This window comes from Raphanus sativus, chromosome 4 (genome assembly GCF_000801105.2).
Source record: "Raphanus sativus cultivar WK10039 chromosome 4, ASM80110v3, whole genome shotgun sequence".
Taxonomy (NCBI): Eukaryota; Viridiplantae; Streptophyta; class Magnoliopsida; order Brassicales; family Brassicaceae; genus Raphanus; species Raphanus sativus.
This window is the reverse complement of record NC_079514.1, coordinates 9009126-9029422: the sequence shown is the minus strand read 5'-3', so window position 1 is coordinate 9029422 and position 20297 is coordinate 9009126. Positions and strand designations below refer to the sequence as shown.

The window sequence follows — 20297 nt, the reverse complement described above, 5'->3', positions numbered from 1 at the left end:
AAAATATTGATTTTGATATGGAGATGCATCTTATCTAGGTTGTATCTCCACCATCAAAATAATTTATGATATTTTCCAGATAGTGCCTGGCCTTTTTCTTTATCTCAACCAACTATCCTCACCACTTTTTCTTTCCTTTATTTTCTCTGCGCTTTCTCTTCCACGTCACCTCCTTGTCCTAAAATATCCCGCGCGTCCCACCAAACGCGCACTTGTCGGAGAACTTCCAATCTCCGCCGTCCATCCTCATCACGCCTCAGATTACCATCGTCCATTTCCCCTCTTTCACCGTCCGTCTCTCATTATTTGACCTCTGATTGACAAACAAACAAATATCTCTCTCTCTTTCTTTCTTTCTCGTGTTTTTCTCACTTCTTGTCGGAAAACCCCGTCCCTTCTCTCTCTCTCCTCATCTCACCGCCGGCGTTGCGTCAGATCGCCGGTGATTGTTTCTGAGCTGCTATCGATTTTTGATCTCAACACTTAACCGGAGATAAAAGAGTTTGACTTTTTTTTTGGTTCTTAGATTTAGCTTTTACGTTTCCATGGCTATACGATTAGGTTGGGGATAAAAAGAGTAACTTTTGGTTTGTTGTTGTGAAATTAAGTGACTTTGAAATAGACAAATTAGGCGGCTTTGTGGGGGACACTGTACCGAAACCTAGTTCTTGGTTTGGCCATGGAAGTATCATAGCACTTTCTCTTGTCTGGGTTTTTTTATTTTGTCTTTAATTTTTGTATAAACCCCCTTTTCTAATGTTTTGTTAGTGGAAAATTATTATCTTTGGTTAGATTTTTTTGTGGGTTATCTGTAAATCTGATCATGGATTTGAACGGAGAGTGTAAGGGAGAGGAGATGGGTCATTGACAGAAGCAGAGTTAGGATTTTGCTTTGTGACAATGATCCCAATAGCCTGGGAGAGGTTTTCACCCTCCTTTCACAGTGTTCTTATCAAGGTATGGTTTTAGAGTTAGCTCTTTACTGTAGATTGCAGATGATAATTTTTTGCTCTTTATACAATGAATATTGTGGATGGATGTTTTTTTTTGGGGGGTGGGGAAATGTAGTGACGTCAGTAAAATCAGCAAGGCAGGTGATTGATGCACTTAACGCAGAAGGGCCTGATATAGATATAATACTGGCGGAGATTGATCTCCCAATGGCCAAGGTATGAAGATGCTGAGGTACATCACACGTGACAAAGATCTTCGGAGAATCCCTGTCATTAGTAAGCTTTCTTCTTTCGCTTATCCATTTCTGAACTGTTACTTTCTCTACTTTGCTAAGTTTTTTTTTTCTTTTGAGGGCATGATGATAAACTAATCTTGTGAATGCTTTCAATTTAAGTGATGTCGAGGCAAGACGAGGTCCCTGTGGTGGTAAAGTGCTTGAAGCTAGGTGCAGCTGACTACCTTGTGAAGCCTCTTCGGACCAACGAGCTTCTCAACTTGTGGACACACATGTGGAGAAGAAGACGCATGGTTTGTTTTGCTATCTGAAGTTTATCTTATGGAAATGAACGATCTCCGTGACATGAAGTTTATGTGAGTGAGCGTTTGTTTTGGCAGCTAGGACTTGCTGAGAAGAATATGTTGAGCTATGAGATTGACCTCGTGGGGTCTGATCCAAGTGATCCAAACACAAACAGCACCAACCTCTTCTCTGATGACACAGATGACAGAAGTATTAGGTCCACCAACCCTCAGAGAGGAAGCCATCAGGAAAAGGAGGTGAGATAGTATTATGAAAGCCTACAAGTCCTTTCAAAATAGGCAAAGAGCTAATTTCTTTTAGTTTGGCGCTATCAATGCTTTTGCTGGCAGTGGCCTGTTGCTACTGGTTCCGTTTGTGCTGGCGATGGTGCTGATGGCACTGCCACGTCAACTCCTGCCGTTGCTGTTATAGAGCCTCCACTGAATCATCTTCCTGAGCCTCACCATGAGCCTACGAAAAGAAGCAGCTAATCCAGGTGATTGCATTGCTTTGATGTAGCACTTTCTAATAGCGAGTCTAGCTTCTAATATAGCTACGGTTCTTTTGCAGCGCAATTTTCTTCAGTGCCAAAGAAAAGTAGGTTGAAGATTGGAGAGTCCTCTGCTTTCTTCACATATGTCAAGTCTACTGTCAATGGAAATGGCTCAGTTCATCCAGGTATGGCTGAGAAGCTTCAAGTGGTGGCAAGTGAGGTGACAAGAACAACACCAAACAAACAAGAGGAGGTAAAGAGCTCACTGCTCAAGGAGAGAACTCAGTGAATGGCACGCTTTGAGCGGTCACGCACGCTTCCAACACCAGTGGAACTTCACAGTAGTAAGAGTTACCAAGAAGTTCCAAATTCCCTTGAGCGGTCACGCACGCTTCCACCACCAATGGAACTTCATAGTACTAGTAGGAGTTGTTACCAAGGAGCTATAGATGATACCCGGGTCGCTGCTAAGGATTCATCATCTCAATTGACGCTTCGAGATTCGCTGCACAAAATGCGTATCCTTACTATATGCATGGGGTCATGAACCAAGTTATGATGCAATCAGCAGGCATGATGCCTCAGTATGGTTCAATCATCCTCATTGCCCACCTAATCATCTGAATGGAATGACAGGGTTTCCTTATTACCACCACCATCCCATGAACACGTCGTTACAGCACAGTCAGATGTCACAGAATGGTCAGGTGCCTTTACAGAATGGTCAGATGCCTATGGTCATCATCATCATCATCATTCTTGGCCACAGACACAGATAGGAAACCACCCGTCTCCTAACGAGGTGAGAGTGACTAAACTTGACAGAAGAGAGGAAGCGTTGCTAAATTTTAGACGCAAAAAGAAACCAAAGGTGTTTTGACAAGAAGATTAGGTATGTGAATAGGAAGCGGCTTGCTGAGAGGAGACCACGTGTTAAGGGTCAGTTTGTTAGGAAAATGAACGGCGTGAATGTTGACTTGAACGGGCAGCCTGAGCCTGACTCTGCTGACTATGATGACGAGGATGAGGAGGATGAAGAGGAAGAGGAGAATCGGGACTCATCTCCTCAGGATGATGCTCTTGGAACTTGATAAACATGGGAGAGAACTGAAAACCGTGTTTGGTTTTATATCGAGAATGATGCTCTGCTACAGCCAAAACACTGGATATGTGTACTTCATTTGCAAAGGAGATAATGTGCTCAGCTTTGGCAGAGCATTGAAATCACTATGTTTAGTTCGTTGATAAACATAAATGTGCTTTGATCATGTTCAGTGAGTTATGTATAAACCTTTTCTTCTCCTTCCAGCAATTTTCTTGATTTTATTTTTCATGTGTTCTGTTTTAACATGTATAACGATCACCCCATGGAAAGACCATGTGTTCCATAACTTAAAAGCGTCTATTTTTGTTCGGATGGACACAAGGTTGAAACATAAAAAGAGATCAGTGTTCCATATCTTTACTGTAGGAACACCAGTTCTGTGTTTGGTCTTTACGAACTAAATAAGTAAACTTCTTCCGAGCTTTGCAATTTTTTTTTGGGTCGAGTCTCAGGCTCAGTTGTAAATAAGGATATGATTTTACAAAGAGTAAGCAGATGATTATCACTCTATAAAGAGAGTTCATGTGTCTTGGATACATGAGGTTTTGGACAAGACAAATCAAACATGCTTTCTTTTCCCCAAAGTCAAAAAAGTACATATGTAACACAGCTTATTTCTTATTAATTGCATAATGTATTGAATCTGCATATCCCCAAATCTACAAGACAATGATGATACACAGGAGTATAAACGAGCTACTTCAAAACTATTGAGAGTTTGATTCTTATGGACTTTTTTATGTCGAATGCAATCTGGTGAATGACAACAAACAACAACATAAACATCTCGGTGATCTGTCTTATGATCTTTTTAGCTTGTTGCTTCACATTACACAGCCACAGCTTCTGGCTTCTTGCTGGTCTTGATTCCTTTTATAGCTGCAGATTTTTAGAAATAAGCAAACAGAACTTGAGATAAGTGTCCCATAACTGGGAAATATATATAAATGTCCAAAGTGTCTCTATACCTTCTTCATAGTCTTTAGCTCCAAATACAGCTGATCCAGCTACTAGAGCATTTGCTCCAGCCTCAATAACCTATTTCAACTCACAAAAGATTCATAAATCTCCAGGGAAACAGGAGTATCTACAGTTAAAGATGAGTAGAAGAGTTTTCGAGGCTTCACCTTGTATGCATTCTTTGGAGTGACACCACCATCAACTTCAATCCATGGGTTTACTCCCTAAAACACACAAGACAAAAGTTTTTGTTAGAAGAGGATCATGACAGTAACCTTATTACTCAGGCAGAAGAAGTAACCAGCTACAAGATTACCTTTTCGACACACATTCTTCTCAAATCCGAGATTTTCTTAACTTGGCTTTCGATAAAGCTCTGTCCACCAAACCCGGGGTTGACCGACATTATCAAGACCAGATCCACCACTGATTCCAGAAACAAATTACACTCCCACTGAGTTATAATCCTACCATCCCTCGCTGAAGAAAATGCAGTGTTGTTAGAAGAGTAGAGAAAAAAAGAAACTCACCCTCCAATACATATTCTATAGCACTCAATGGGGTTCCAGGGTTTAGAACAACTCCAGCTTTGGCACCTAAGCTTTTAATCTAACCAGCACCACAAGGTAAGATTAATAGTGATAAAATAGTATTCCACCAGAAGCAATAACTCAAAACCGTGGAAGGTAGAAAATAAGAGTACTTGATTGACAGTGCGGTGCAAAATGGATGGTGGATGACTGCTCACAGTGTACACTGACGATGTCTGCACCTGCTTTGATGAAATCTGGTACCCTCAGATCTGGTTCCACTATCATCTGTGTTAGAGAGAAATTGAAAAGTGACATCAAGAAACCATATCTATATATAGAGAGAGAGAGAGAGATAGAATAGAAAGGAGCGAGGTTTACAAGATGAACATCCAGAGGAAGATCAGTAACAGGACGCAAAGCATCAACCACAAGAGGTCCAATAGTGATGTTGGGAACAAACGACCATCCATCACATCAACATGGATCCAATCAAAACCTGCCACACTCTACTGCTTTTACCTGCAAAAGAAAAAAGAAAAAACAAACAAGAAGTCAAGTGAAACAGGAAAGCATGGAAAGGAAAGAGAGAGAGAGAGAGAAGAGAGAGAGAGGAGAGAGAGAGAGAGAGAGAGAAGAGAGAGAGAGAGAGAGAGAGAGAGAGAGAGGAGAGAAGAACCTGCTCGCCTAATTTTGCGAAATTAGCAGAGAGAATGGAGGGAGAGACGATGATATCACTCTTGGAATATTTATCAACACGAGCAGTGGCCTTCACAACACCATCATGAGTTCTCCTTCTGCCAAAGAGTTCACATAATAATAATGCAAAAGAAAGTTTTGATTCTTTTTTTCAAGTGACAAATAGCAAATCAGAAGCTCATATTGTTTACTCTCTCTCTCAGTCATATCCACAAACACATGAAAGACAATTCATTTTAAATAACCGAATCCATTGCAATCATCAAAAACTCAAGGCTTTGAAGAAAAGATAAGAGTTGTTACCTGGAGAAAGAAAGGAAATGGGTTGGTAAAGGAGGGACCTTTGAGGCCTAAGACCGAACCCATTGACCTGGGCTGACGAACAGCACAACGAAGTGGATACTGAGCTCGACATATCCGATACTCTAGATTCTATTCCTTCTTTTTTTTTCAAAAAAAAAAAGAGAAAGATTCAAAGCTTCTTTCTCTCCACTAGAATCCACAAAAAGGTTGGTGGTGGGTTTAGCTTAGTAGTGAGAGAAAACACCCAAATCGTTATCTCTCTTCTTCCTTCGTCTCAACTCAACAAGAAAATTGATTTTTTTTTTTCCGGAAATGGAAAAAGGAAGAAAATCTCGAAGATTATGTTTTTTCCTGCCACGTGTGATCACGTCTCGTGGGGAACGCCTACTTCTTCATCTTCTGATCCAATGCAGCTTATCTCAAACGGTTGGCTCTCTCTTGCTGACTTGTAAATTTGTGAAATATATTGCATAATTTATCTATTGGTATATTATTAGTATATTCTTATTAAAAAAAAACACAACAACAACATAAAACTAAAAAGAACAAATTTCTCTAAAAATTGATTTTTCGGTTTATATTTTTGGATCCATTATTAATTCAAGAACCGTATTACACATTCCATAACACAAATTATAAGAGATTAAAATCATTTTATTCAGTACTTATTCAAACTTCATTACATATTATTTAATTAGACAAGACGATAATTCATGCTTGTACTAGTAGGAGGAGCAGCACACACAATTTCACTTCTTGTTCTGTCCACTACCACTACCATGCAAGTTACTGAAGTACGCTTGAGGGTTACTCTCAAATCCACCTCTTGAGATGTAAGCTCCACCTTTTGAACCTGGTGCTACCATATACCTCTCCCTCCTCCACCGCCACCACTGCTCTTTCCTCCTCCACTGCCACCGTTCTTTCCTCCACCGCTGCTGCTGCCGCTCTTTCCACTCATTTTCTAGTGTGTGGGTTTTGTTCAATAACTTGGAGACTTTAGACTATTGAAAGGAAGTGATTGACATAATACTATTTCACAGATATATATATATATAAATATATAGAGAATATTCAAATCGCTGGTCAAAGAAACGATTGTTCCCAATAACCTTTTGGGATGACTGCATTATCTAACTGGTTCACATCACCTTGTAAAAGTGAACGAATATGTAGCGTATTTATTAGCAGGCTCAATTAATCCCACGGCTCTTCCCATTCGTTGCAACAATTCTGTATCTTAGGCCTATAAGTAGAATTAGAGCCCAACTTAACAATATCAATAGTGTAGTGGCTTGGGCTATCAGCCTATCACCTGACTTTTGATCCTCACTACTTCGCTTCAATTTTTCAAAAAATCACACTATTTTCTTCTAGATAACAGGTAAAATTATTTTTGCTCAGAACAAAACTGGTAAACTTATTTCTCTTACGTTACATCATATTCAGTTTATGTTCTCCTCTAAAAATAATACCAATTATGTTGCAAAAATCATTTTCTAAAATTCCTTTATTTTTTAAAAAATATTAATTATTGAATTTTATCTGTGTTTAAAGAAAAGACTAGCATTTTTATATTATTTTTAAAAGATAGAGAAACTATATTATAAAGGTAAATCAAATTTATATGTACATGATATTTATTATATTTAAAAAGAAAAATAAAGATAGAGTGGAGATTAGATGTTATATTAAAAGCTTATAAAATCCGTACCACGCATCCAGGCCACAACAAAAAAAGCGCTCCCAATGTATTGCACAAACGTGCTTTTAACTTTTTGGTGATAAACAATTCCTATCATCCGAAATACAAAAAGGAGATTTAACAAACGAGGTTTCCATCATTAGAATTTCAGACAAGCAATGGTTTTGCTTTAGCTTTTCAAGTTTTGTTTTTAGCTGCGCACTCTCACAGTTAAAATTAAATAAGGAATCTTTTTTATTTAGTCTTTGTAAAAAATAGTTTACCTTAAAATTCCAGGACTCAACCCTGGACAAATGGTGGAAATGGAATGTTCAAACCCATTAGAGAACAGGTATTTTCATAAAAGTAAGATGGCCTCTTCAACAAGGGATTTTAGTGGCAACAAACAAACAGCAATCACTTAACATTTAACTTAGGAACAACATTATGGCAGTGTTTTAGGGGTCTCTTAAGAGGGTGACCACAAAATGTCAAAACTTAGAGGAAAAATTGTCAAATAAAAAGTGGATTAGGTTGAGTTCTTGTACTGTTTGTGGATCATATTAAACATAAAACGATCCGTGATTGGTTTGGTTTTTTTAATAAAAATAAGAAAAAAGTAAATAAGAACCCCCATTTGGGATTCCGCAATAATAATGCTTTAAAATAGTTTAACCAGGAACAAAAAAGGTTACGGTGACGCATACAATTACTTAAGAAAATTTATTAATAAAAATAAATCAAAACAAAAGTAGAAAAAATAGAAAGGTAGGGATCAATGACAAAGGCGAGGGGAATGGGTCGAGCGCACGATGATTTGACTTTGCAAAAATGCATTGTTTCGTCTTTCGTGCCTCTTTGCATGATCATAGGGCCACTTTACGATTCACTCATTTATTTATTTCATCAAACCATTGATAGACCACGTAATCATTTGTCCAAAAATAGAAACTGTGAAAAAATCTTATCGCCTTTTCTTTGTTTCCAATCACTAAGTGGACTAATTAAGATATATATATCCGTGTTTTTATGGGTTAATTAAGGTGTTTACATGAATCTATATATATAAAGTAGACTTCTCTGGCACCTCCTTGCGCCACGTCATCAGTAAGCATGGGGCGTTTTTAGACACGTCAGCCTCTCAATAACACACTTTCGACGTCAAAAACAAACCATCAAATTAGCCCATTAAAATTAAAAGCATCGTTAAATTAAAAACTGTAGTTCACACTATGTAATTATCTTTACAGCCCACCTACGGCCCATCACACCTTACAAAGACGTCGTCTTCCTCACTCTCTTATTTTGCAGCGCCGATGTGGCGTGTCGTGTGGGAACGTTTCCGTAATGCTTCTAATCCTCATTGAAAAATGACATTTAGAGTCCCTAATAACTCCTCCAGCCATCTCTCCACCTCTACAACTTCACACCATAGGTTTCAAATCCCTAATTTTAACGAGCTACTTCTCACAGACTCCTTCACCTCCATATAAAATTTTGATATGAGTAACAGACCACCATATTGCCGTTCCATCAAAACAAATTCATTCGCAAAAATGTCTCAAAAACATGTAAATCTACTGTTGTTGTCTCTCCGATCGTGCGTTTTCTCTTTTGCTAACACTGATCGTGTTCTTCAAAGATGTTGTCTCCAGGGTGGCTGAGGCCAGGTTGATTTTCAAGCTGTATCATTTTTAGGAAGCTTGGAATCCAGCAGAAGATGGGATGCTAATTACTCTTGAGCTTCTCCTGATCGACGAGAAGGTACAGACTGTGCTTTGAAATCCCCTCAAATTGTCCAGTGCTTATACTTATAATGCTATCAATTAAAACATCCACGTGCCTTTTGTTATGCAAGGATTTATTGCACCTAATCGTGTACGTCATTGTGAAGCTTTTCTCAAGCTGAGCTCCACCTCTATAGCCTCACCAACTTCTTCGCGACGAAGAACAAAGGTCACCAACCACAAATACATGAGCACATCTTAATTTCCTTTGATATATGTCTTTCTTTACTGTCCAAGACGTCAAAAATGTCAAATTTATTTAGAAAGTTGTGATAGTTATGGATCTTCGAATTGTTCTGCAGGAAATGAGCTTAGATGTTAACATGACTAGGAATGTTGGTCTTCAAGGTTCCCTTGATTCTATTGGTGAAACAAGTTGAAGGAATGGTTCAGAAGGGAACACACGGCGACATATTTCTAGAAAAACTGATTCTAACTGATGGTTAAGAGCCTTACGCATAAGAAACCGAACGTTTTTGATCAGAAGCTAATAAATTTTTCACTTTTCACATGGCACTAATCTGAAAGAGCCTACACAAGTACAGAGGTAATGGTTCGCTATATTTTACATTCTTTTTGTTCCCCATATGATTCTAGATAACCTAGCAAGATGAAAGTGCTCTTAGGTATCTTTTTACAAACTTTACTTATGCGGTAAAGAAGATAGGCTTATTTATGAAGAAGAGTCAGGTCTTTGTGTTTAGTAAGTTGCATAGTCATGGTGTGGTTTGTATGATATATCAAGTTTTGGAGGGTGATTTGCTTAAGAAATTGGCTATTTGGTTTGGGTCTAATTTTTCATTTGTAATGTGTTTCTGATCATGAACCAGTTTTAGCAAATAGTTTTGTCGTCTACATCAATTGACTATTTGGTTTGGGTCTAACAACACAGGATCCAAAACAAAAACAACTAATATCAATTGAATGTTTCATAAAAAAATTTATACTTTGGAAAATTGCATAACTTTACTGATCTCAGCATTTTTTTTTGTCGGCACTGATCTCAGCATTTTTTTCATATAATGGACACTATGTAGATTTTTGCATCGTATTACACCAACTAAATTGAGAATTTTGGAAAGAACAGCACAATGATGTTAAAAAGGTCTTTTAAAAAAACAGAAAATGGTGTATTCATTTATTTAGTTTTCTAAGTTATTTTTTTAAAAGATAGTTTAAGAATAAAAAGTTAATTCTTTCAGAAAGAGAAGTTTTAACTGATACAAATATCTTAAACATTTAAATTTCTAAATGTAAAAATAAAATTGATAAAAACTTAAAAAGTATTATCTCATATATAAAAAGGTTTGGTTTGAAAGTTTCTTAAGCTATATTAATAAAATAAAAAGGCTTCATTTGAAAGGTTTCATTTGAAAGTTACTTAAGCTTAAAAGTAATATCTCATATATAAAAAGGTTTTCTCTGATATAAAAATAAAAATTCTACACATGTTTAGTCATTCCATCTTTCAAATATCACATAAGTAACGTAATCCATAAATTGAGTTTGAAATTTTCTCTTAGTGCAGATAGAAAATTAATGTGCATTTCAGCTAACATACTTTAAAATTCACATTGTTTTGTTATTGAACAGTTTAAGAAAAAAGTGAAAAACTAAAACGTTCTATGTAACAAATAAATGACAGTTAAATAACAACAATATATACATATAAAAACTCAACGCATATTTTAGCCATTCTATCTTTCAAATATCATATAAGTAACATAATCCATAAATTTGAGTTTGAGATTTTCTCTTAGTGCACATAGAAAATTAATGTGTATGTATATAAAAATAAAGTTAAAAGCATCGTGAAAATTAAATTATCAAATGATATAAAAATAGGCTTTGTATTAATTTTCTCTATTTTAAAGTAAAATATACTTTTTATATTTTTATATCGATTATGCAAATAGTATACTTATAGTTACCTTTTACTATATTTTACTCTCTTCGTTCAAAATGTTATATATTTTAGATTTTTCACACATATTAATAAAATTTATTAAATTTCATTTATTTATTTATATATTTGTGATTATATTTTGCCTATAAATAAAAAATCAATAAGTGCAATTAAGTTTTTTGAAGTTTGCAATTAGTTAATAAAACATGTATAGTAAATGTAAAAAAATAAATCTTTTTGAAATAATCTATAACATGTAACTTTATGAAATAGAGGGAGTATAAACGTAAGATTGTTTTTAAAAGCACAAAATTGTAGAACTATTTTTCTAAAACTTAAATAGCATTACTTGGAAAAGAAAAGTATTCAAACCTCAAAAATAATCAGGAGGTCCACATACTAATTAATCCTAAGAAGTACAACAGTCAACTTATTATGACATTAATACAGGCTTAGCAAACAATCCTAAGCAACTACAATGGCAATATAATCAATCATCCATCGGCAGCCCAATTCGTAACCAATATGGGCAAACAAACCTCCGCCTACTTACTACATAAAGGAAAATAAAGACAAATGGTGTCATTTAGAAAGACTGAGAAAAGGATATCGGTGCTACAGCTACTGTTCTTTTCATTTGATACTACTTCTAATTATACAATTATCTTCAAACTCTTCCACCGCATATCCAACCACACAGTTACAAACTTACAATACTCACATATCCCCTCTTAAAACTCCCATAACCTTGCCAATCTCAAACTTTTCACGCCTCACACAGCTATAAATGAAAATTAAGAATTAAGTGGTCCAAAATATAAAATGTCAGCTTTTCAAATTTGTACCAAATAATACAAAAAATAACGTAAGAGTCAAACACTTATTTAGAAGCAGAAAGAGTAACAAAATATTTTTTTACACATAAAACAAAAATACACAAACACAAGTCACCAAAAAAAACATAACACATATGAAAAATGAAAATAAGTAACTTCAAAACAAAATAATACACTACAGTCGATAATTACTATCAAATAGATGGATCGGAAAAAATATCATTTTCTTTCAAAAAAAAATCATCTTCATATTTTTGAACAAATTTTCTTAAGATCATAAAATAAACTGTAAATTTATTTAAGAATAAAATATACGAAACCGGCGCGTAGCGCCGGAAAACCACTAGTAATATATATATAACATAGTAATGAAATAAGCCATAAGGAGATGTAAAAATCATATCCAAAATATGAAGTAATAAATCGAAGAATCATAACCAATATATAAGGTGTGATTGGCTGTAATAGTTGTCTTTAATTTTTGACACAAATACTTTGATAGTGCTTTCAAATTATAACTGAAACATGACTATTAAGATTCGATTATGTGATTCTGGCAAGCCTCGTGTGCTCATTCCTGACAGTGTGTTTCAAAAAGGTGCTGAGTTGCATAGAGATTTCATAATCTGTTTTTTCAATGGACGGCCTCCGCCATTTAACCACATACAGAGTGTGTTGAATAGTCTATGGGGTAAAGGGAACCGTGTAGAGATACATACGAACCCCCTCTCGCGCTCTATGCTGGTTAGGATCCCCTCAGATTATCTTCGACAAAAAATACTGGAGAAAAGAGTGTGGTATGTCGGTGACTCTATGTTCCAGGCAGTGCAATGGACTTCCTCAGCATCTCTCTCTTCCCCTCCACTGGAATCCATACAGATTTGGGCGCACCTAACAGGCATCCCGTTGGACTTGCGACACCAGCAAGGCCTGAGTCTTGTTGCTGGATTGGTAGGAGAACCAAAGGAGACAGATGACTTCACACTAAATCTTGTGAGTTTGACACTATCTCATGTCAAAGTCGCTGTTGATTTGACGAAACCGCTTCCAAGCATTGTCGAGTTTACTCGTGAATCTGGTGAAGTGGTGGAAGTCTCGGTGGCTTACCCTTGGATACCACCAACCTGCTCGCATTGCAAAGAGTTAGGTCACATTATACGGAATTGCCTCAAGATTCCCTTACCTGAAAAGGCGGGTGCTTCTTCTGCTAAATCAAAAGGAAAAAAAGCTGCTCCTATGCGCAAGGATGCTCCTGAGTCTTCAAATGCAAAGGAAAAGCAAAATTCACAGAAAAATGTAGCAGAAGAGGATGTGACCAACCGATCTGATGTGCATAAAGTACCCGACAAGTCGATCACTCCTACCACTGGCACTGCTATCGTTGCTACTGGTACCTTTGCACTTGCCCCCTCTTCCTTGCCTTTGAAACCTGTTCAAGCCCAAAACCTTCCCCCAGCTCCTCCTGAAAAAACTTCCCATCAGTCTCTGCCTCTTAAAAAGACATTTCCCCCTCAAACCACCCATTTGATCCCTTTTTCTAATCCCCCGCCTTCCACTCCTAGCCCTGATTCAAAACCTCCTCTTAAAAGACCCCGACCTAGCTCACCGAATCAGTCCTTCCCCTCTTTTACTGCCCAATTAAAATTTTTTGCCCCTAAACCTCTTCTCCCACCTGTTAAACCTCCTGACCCTATTACCCCTCTTCAGCTTTTATCCTCTTCAAACCCTTTCACTCTTTTGGCTCCTAATGGTTCTCTTCTACCTGAAGAGGCCATAGACTAAGCCCCCATGAATACAAAACTATTTTTTTGGAATGTGCGGGGAATAAATGACCCGATAAAACATTCGCCCTTTTGTCAATGGCTCTCAAGTCATAAGCCCTCTTTCGGTACTATTTTAGAAACTCATATCAAAACCCAAAACCTCAACTATCTTATGGGAAAGCTGTGCAGAGGCTATAACTATACCTCAAATCACTTATCAGATGATGATGGCAGGATCATAGTCATTTGGAAAGACAACATATCTGTGCGAGTTCTTCAGCAATCTCGTCAAGCACTCACCTGCGAGGTGAAAATACCAGGCACATCAGTGTTTGTTTATACAGCAGTCTATGCATCAAATGAGAGCTCAGAGAGAACAGACCTTTGGGTGGAATTGCTACACGTGCATCAAGATTTCTCTCTTGCCACTACCCCTTGGATGTTAGGAGGAGATTTTAATCAGATCCTACACCCTGCTGAGCACTCTCTCTTGAACGTAAACTCTCTAACTCCTCCTATGATCGAGTTTGGGGATTGCCTATCTCAAATGGGTCTCTTTGACTTGCGGTTCCAAGGCTCCTTTTTCTCCTGGACTAACCGGAGACCTGAAGAACCAATTGCAAAAAAGCTAGATCGGCTGCTTATAAATAACCATGTCCTTGCCCTTTTCCCTGACTGTTCTGCTATATTCCTCCCATCACTCACCTCTGACCATACCCCTTGCATCCTAAACCTTGCCTACAAAATGCCCACCTCCGGAACCCGCCCCTTTAAATTTTTTAACTACCTCTCCCATCACCCGTGGTTTCACCAGTTGGTACTTGACGCATGGACACAAGCCGGTGGCGCTGCCTGGAACCTCACTGCTCTTTCCTGGAAACAAAAACAGATAAAGAGTGATTTAAAGCAATTAAATAAAGAAAATTTTTCTCAAATCCAACTAAGAGTGAGTGAGGCTAACCGTGTTCTTCAAGATGTGCAGGTACAGGTAATGCAGAATCCAACTCCACAACTGTTTGAGCAAGAGAAACAGGCTAATGAGCGCTGGCTGTTCCTGAGAATGATAGAAGAAAGTTACTTTAAACAGAGGTCTCGGGTCAATTGGCTCAAGGAGGGAGATCAGAATACTACCTTCTTCTTTCGTATTGTGCAGATCCACCTTAGCTACAACACCATCTGTTGCTTTATCCTCTCCTCAGGCGTAGTACTAACTGACCCTTTGGCCATGAGCTGTCACGCTGTTGCCCACTTCACAAGCATACTGGGGCCAATGCCTCCTCCTCGGGTAACGATAGCATCTCCAGTTGAGTGGTTCCAATCTCTATCTCCCTTCCGCTGCGATCAGGTCAATTGTGCAGAAATGATCACTGTCCCAACTCCGGAGGAAATCACAAGAGTTCTACATAAGCTAAACCCAAATAAGGCTCCGGGGCCTGACGGACTAACCTCGGGGTTTTACAAGGCAGCTTGGTCTATAGTTGGAGAGGAGGTGGTGAACTCAATTCAACACTTCTTCTTCTCTTCATTCATGCCTGCGGCAACTAATAGCACCATCCTCACGTTGGTTCCTAAGCACACTGGAGCTTCACTGATAACAGACTTTAGGCCCATTTCTTGCTTGAATACTCTGTACAAGGTGGTCTCTCGCCTCCTCGTCAAGCGTCTGAAGCCCATCTTGACGCCGCTTATAGTGCCTAATCAAACGGCATTTGTAAGGGGAAGATTGTTAGTGGAAAACACCTCACTGGCGGGGGAATTAATAAATGGATATCACAGAGCAAATGGGTCAAAAAGAATTACTATAAAAGTGGACATAGCAAAAGCTTTCGATACCTTATCTTGGGATTTCCTCTTCTCCTGCTTGGAAGGTTTTAACTTGCCAAGGGAGTTTATCGCCTGGATCAGAGCTTGTGTATGCACCACCAGCTTCACTGTGGGATACAATGGTTTGGTGAACGGCTTCTTCAAGGGAACTCGAGGTCTGCGTCAGGGAGACCCGTTGTCTCCATATCTCTTTGTTATTGCTCTCAACAACCTCTCTCTCATGCTGAACAAAGCGGCCCGGGAGATGCGCTTCAACTACCACTACAGCTGCTCCTCTTCGAGGCTTACTCATCTCTGCTTCGCTGATGACCTCTTGATATTCATAGACGGATCCTTGGACTCTGTTCAGGCAGTACTTCAAGTGCTACGGGAGTTTGAGTTGAGATCGGGTTTGGCAGTAAGCGTCCACAAAACTTCTTTCTTTGCTTCGGGACTATCACAAGCAGAAACTGACACCATCCAAGTATCAACGGGTATGCCTCTTGGCTCTCTCCCTGTGCGCTATCTTGGAGTCCCCCTCTGCACAAAGAAATTAACACTGTTAAATTGTGAGGTGCTACTACAACAAATTAAGAGAAAATTCTCCTCTTGGACCTCTAAGGCGCTATCATTTGCGGGCAGATTACTCCTCATTAAAACAGTCATAACAGGGATCACTACGTTTTGGTGTTCGACTTTTATACTACCTAAAGCTTGCATAAAGAGGATAAACTCGCTATGTGGTGTGTTCTTGTGGAAGGGGAATATAGAGGATCACCATACAGCTAGGGTGTCGTGGAACACAGTAACTAAGCCTAAGAGAGAAGGTGGATTGGGGATAAATGATCTTCTGTTGTGGAACAAAGCCTGCTGTTTAAAACTCATTTGGCTACTATTTTTTCAAGCAGGTTCAGTATGGGTAGCTTGGTTCAAGGAGGAGGTACTAGATGGTGATCTCAGTAACTTATGGATAACAGCTCCTAACCGACGATTCTCTTGGCAAGTGAATAAGCTATTGAAACTAAGTCCTCTGATATACAACTGGATACACTTACGGGTTTCTAATGGTCTATCCTGCCGATTCTGGACTGATAACTGGTCCCCTTTCGGGTGTGTAAGATCATACCTCCAACTTGGCTCTTCCTCATCGTTGGGGATACCTCAGTCAGCTACTCTCGCTTCCCTGTCAGCTCATAACTCATGGCAGCTCCCTCCTGCCCGCTCTGAAACACAGGTCCAATTACATACCTTTTTAACTACCATAGTACTAAATGATGAAGATGATTACTATGAATGGGTCATGGACGACAGAGTAGTTGAAAAATACTCTATTGGAAGTGTGTATCAAAATCTAAGGGTGCAGGGACCGTTAGTACCTTGGTTTAAAACTGTATGGAGCAAAGGAGGCATTCCACGACAAAGTTTCTTGGCTTGGTTGTTTGTGCTCAATCGGTGTCCGACGAGAGATAGAATCATCGGTTGGGGGCTACAAACATCTCCACTTTGCTTGCTCTGCAACGCAGCTTCTGAAAGCCGTGATCATCTCTACTTTGATTGCCCTTTTGCCTGGGAAATTTGGAGTACTCTTGCGCCAAGATGTGGATTGAATCCTGCTCGTTCATGGACAATGGTGATGAATCAGTTAGCTACTACAAATAGAACTTCTCATACAGGGATGCTTACGCTTCTATGTTGGCAAGGCTGTATTTATTGGATTTGGACGGAAAGGAATGCTAGGCTCCACAGAAGTACTTATCGATCACCTCCTGTCATCTGCCGCTTGCTTGATAGACAGGTAAGGGATCGGATTCTCTCTTTCAGAGGCAGAAACCCTATTTCCTCCTCCGCCATGATGCAGCAGTGGATGTCATAATCGCTCTAGATCAACATCCCCTGCCATCGCCATACTCTGCCTCTTCCTCTCCTCTCTCCATCTTCCTCAATCCATCGCTTTACTCTGCCTCCAAAACCATCGATGTTTCCTAGACAACTCTTCTGTTTTTTCTAACTGGGCCTAAGTGTTATTAGGAGGTTCATACTTTGGGTCTTGATATGAGTTTCTTTAGCATAACTATGGGTTGGGCTAAAAACTTAAGCAATGGGTTTGTAATTTTTACATTTCTTCTGCATTTAATATGAAAATCAGTTCAAAAAAAAAAAAAAAAAAAGATTCGATTATGTATCAAGATAATGTCTGTCTGTCCTGTCACAAATTTAATTATCTGCTTCACCTCTTGATCTTTAGCTTAATTTCAACTATATGTTGTTTATGCTTATGATTTTCTTCCATGAACATATAACTTTTTATGAACCACACATATATTTCTCTTGGGATGTCATTTTCATTTGAGTTTTTCTTTTTAAAGTTCAGTTTATAACTTTTTGTAATAGAATTATTTACGAATAATAGTATTATTTATTCTACAATATACGAAGCGAAAGAATGTTGTGGTCAGTTCAAATCCTACGAAAGATACCATCACCTTCATGCCATGGAACGATGGAAATGAAACACTAAGTGATTTAATCATAAAAAAGAGCACGAAAAGAAAACGAGAGGGCATGATTGATGATTATAATCAGCCTGACTACAATGGAGTATAAACGTTTTCTTTCAAAACGATTATACTGATACTATGAACTAGAAGAATACGATAAACAAAACAACCTTTATTATATTTAATATTCTAAAACATAGTGGCCTGCGCAAATCAATTACCAATTGATCCGCGAGATTACATGCATGTTATCACAGAAAACCTAACTCGAACTCTTTTTTTTTAATTCTTGCGGAAACCTAGGATATCCTTATTTTACATCATACAACGCCTAAACTTGGGATTAGTAAGAAATCTAGGACATCTACAAAACAATCCAAATATTAATAAACACATACATATATAACTTCTCGTTCAGGCAAGTTTCAAACAGCTTGAAACCTTTCTGTCTGGAAATGAAGATTCACATGAACTGCTTTTCGAGTGAATCAGACTCCGTGTCATATATAAAATCAGCATGGTCAATAAGATAATTTGACCAACCCTCGAAATTTCCAAGCATACTGTCTTGATCATCAACGCTTGTTGATGAGACTTCTTGGGACACATCGGACGTAAGTAGATCATGGCCATACTCGACATTCATATCGTTCTCCTCGTTGTGGTCATCTCTTCCTAGCTTTTCAAGAAAATGTGAGAAATCGTTCTCTATATCGAGATCGCAAGTAGAGCTGAACTCATGCTCATTATACAATGGTGACTGGGAGAAGGGATCGAACTCAGCGAGAGTATTTGTCAGGAACGCGTTGGAACTATCCTCACCATTGGGAATCTGCTCAGAGAAGACATTAGAATAGCTTGCATATGGTAAGGTAGTAGCGCTTAAGCTACCTTCCATGGAAGCCGACAATATTTCTTTTACAGAAGTGACCTTAGCCGCAACTTTGTTCAAAAGCCTTGATGTAGAACTCCACTTCTTAAAACGTTTCCTGTGACTCAAGGAACCTCCTTGAGCTGGTGTCCCATCTTTGTTGATAAGACGAGACAGGGAAGGCATTGAGCTCGACCGAGAGTATTGCTTGTCGTCGGAACTAGGCGCAGCAAGGGAAGGCAAATTCTCTGGCGGCGTGGTGACAGTAGGGTTGGAATTAGAAGCTAGAACTGGCTTGTGAGTCACGGGATCAATACCCTGTTCGATCAAACGTTTCTTAAGATGCGTGTTCCAGTAATTCTTGACCTCATTGTCTGTTCTTCTAGGTAAATGTCTCGCTATGTCCGACCACCTAAAGGCAAGAAGAGAGATTGAGAGATCAAATACGGTATTAATATGATTGCTTATTTGCTTTGTAGAGCTTTTCATGGAATTAATTGATATTAACTAATAATGATATATCTTTAAAGTAACATGAATTTTCTCATGCATTTCATTACATTAATTGGAGGAACCATGCATAGACACACACACTTAAGCATATAAACGTACTTGTTGCCACGAGAAGCATGAAGCATGATAATTATCTGTTCCTCCTCTGAACTAAACTCGCCTCTTTGAACATCAGGTTTTAGGTAGTTAGTCCAACGCAGTCTACAACTCTTTCCACACCTTTTTAACCCTAATTACATACCACAATCATAAATTAATAAGAATTTCATACAACAATTATACTAAATAAGCATGTATAGAATTTCATAGATATTTAACCAGCTTTTTGGGGAATGTCGCGCCAGCCTCCTTCTCCATGTTCGTGGATGTAAGAGATGAGTTGCTTATCTTCTTCGGTGGTCCATGCCCCTTTCTTCAGCCCTTCTCCGACACAACACGGTTTTCTTGACATTTTTCGCCGCTATATATTCACACCAGTAGGCAAAGTTTCATATATATAATTAACCTCTCAAAATACCCAAGAAAGCAAATAATATAGAGAGAGAGATATACTTGAAGAAAGTGAAATTTGAAGGAAACTTTCTAACAAGATAAGAAATAAATAGATCTATTGATGAGAACTCTGATGCATCTGAATATGAGGCTTATCGAGAAACGCTCTTGGGTCTTACACACAGAGCTGCTAGGTGGTTTCATGTTTTTCACGTAGACTCCAAATTTTATTTTTTTATATAATCATGTAATACTATAATACTAAAACATAATAAAGAAGCTTATGATTTAGAGCTAAGAGGCGTGAATAATTGTTTGATGCATGGTGGTGAGCTTATGAGCTATACTCACTCTATATATAATGTTAAGAGATATTTTGGTAGATAATTTTTTGAATAATTTATATACATATTGTTAATTCCAGCTCGTAATTAATTATATATTATAACAAGAACAATGCTTGCAAAGTAAAGAAAAATAAAATTATTGTTGATCATTGAGAAACGAAAGGATATTGTAACATCACGATTATTTTCGAGGTAGGTCCTCTATTTGTTTGCCACTTTTGTTAGTTTACATT

At 38.2% G+C, this 20297-nt stretch overlaps 1 protein-coding gene, 2 long non-coding RNA genes and 2 pseudogenes across 6 annotated transcripts; 2 read left to right on the top strand and 3 right to left on the bottom strand.

The window, feature by feature from the left end:
* The first annotated feature begins 808 nt into the window (after positions 1-808).
* LOC130511723 (two-component response regulator-like APRR1) lies at positions 809-3185 on the top strand (annotated as a pseudogene).
* A 481-nt stretch (positions 3186-3666) lies between these two features.
* On the bottom strand, positions 3667-5851 carry LOC130511724 (ribulose-5-phosphate-3-epimerase, chloroplastic-like; annotated as a pseudogene).
* A 2833-nt stretch (positions 5852-8684) lies between these two features.
* Positions 8685-9843, top strand: LOC130510635 (uncharacterized). Its single transcript, XR_008944333.1, has 4 exons — positions 8685-8819; positions 8904-9012; positions 9107-9204; positions 9338-9843. It is a non-coding gene; the product is annotated as an uncharacterized LOC130510635 (long non-coding RNA).
* A 2350-nt stretch (positions 9844-12193) lies between these two features.
* LOC130510836 (uncharacterized) lies at positions 12194-17483 on the bottom strand. 4 transcript variants are annotated; one of them, XR_008944624.1, is made up of 12 exons: positions 17027-17483; positions 16720-16953; positions 16470-16566; positions 15374-15883; positions 14987-15234; positions 14672-14875; positions 14502-14594; positions 14246-14413; positions 13923-14145; positions 13745-13840; positions 12961-13239; positions 12194-12901 (listed from the first exon to the last, which is right to left on the bottom strand). It is a non-coding gene; the product is annotated as an uncharacterized LOC130510836 (long non-coding RNA). The 4 variants fall into 4 exon arrangements; XR_008944625.1 differs by having other exon boundaries at positions 14328-14413; XR_008944623.1 differs by having other exon boundaries at positions 13923-14413; positions 16399-16566.
* A 528-nt stretch (positions 17484-18011) lies between these two features.
* LOC108851936 (transcription factor MYB28) lies at positions 18012-20024 on the bottom strand. The gene is made up of 3 exons (XM_057007513.1): positions 19544-20024; positions 19325-19454; positions 18012-19124 (listed from the first exon to the last, which is right to left on the bottom strand). The coding sequence occupies exons 1-3, from the start codon at positions 19674-19676 to the stop codon at positions 18305-18307; spliced, it is 1083 nt and encodes a 360-aa protein (XP_056863493.1). The 5' UTR covers positions 19677-20024; the 3' UTR covers positions 18012-18304.
* Between the last annotated feature and the right edge of the window lie 273 nt (positions 20025-20297).

Bases quoted from the DNA above. Each gene is read 5' to 3' on its own strand.
- LOC108851936 (XM_057007513.1), bottom strand. From the start codon at position 19,676: ATGTCAAGAAAACCGTGTTGTGTCGGAGAAGGGCTGAAGAAAGGGGCA. The intron at 19,455-19,543 runs GTTAAATATCTA...GTATGTAATTAG, and splicing joins CGACATTCCCCAAAAAGCTG to GGTTAAAAAGGTGTGGAAAG. The intron at 19,125-19,324 runs GTACGTTTATAT...TCTTGCCTTTAG, and splicing joins CATGCTTCTCGTGGCAACAA to GTGGTCGGACATAGCGAGAC.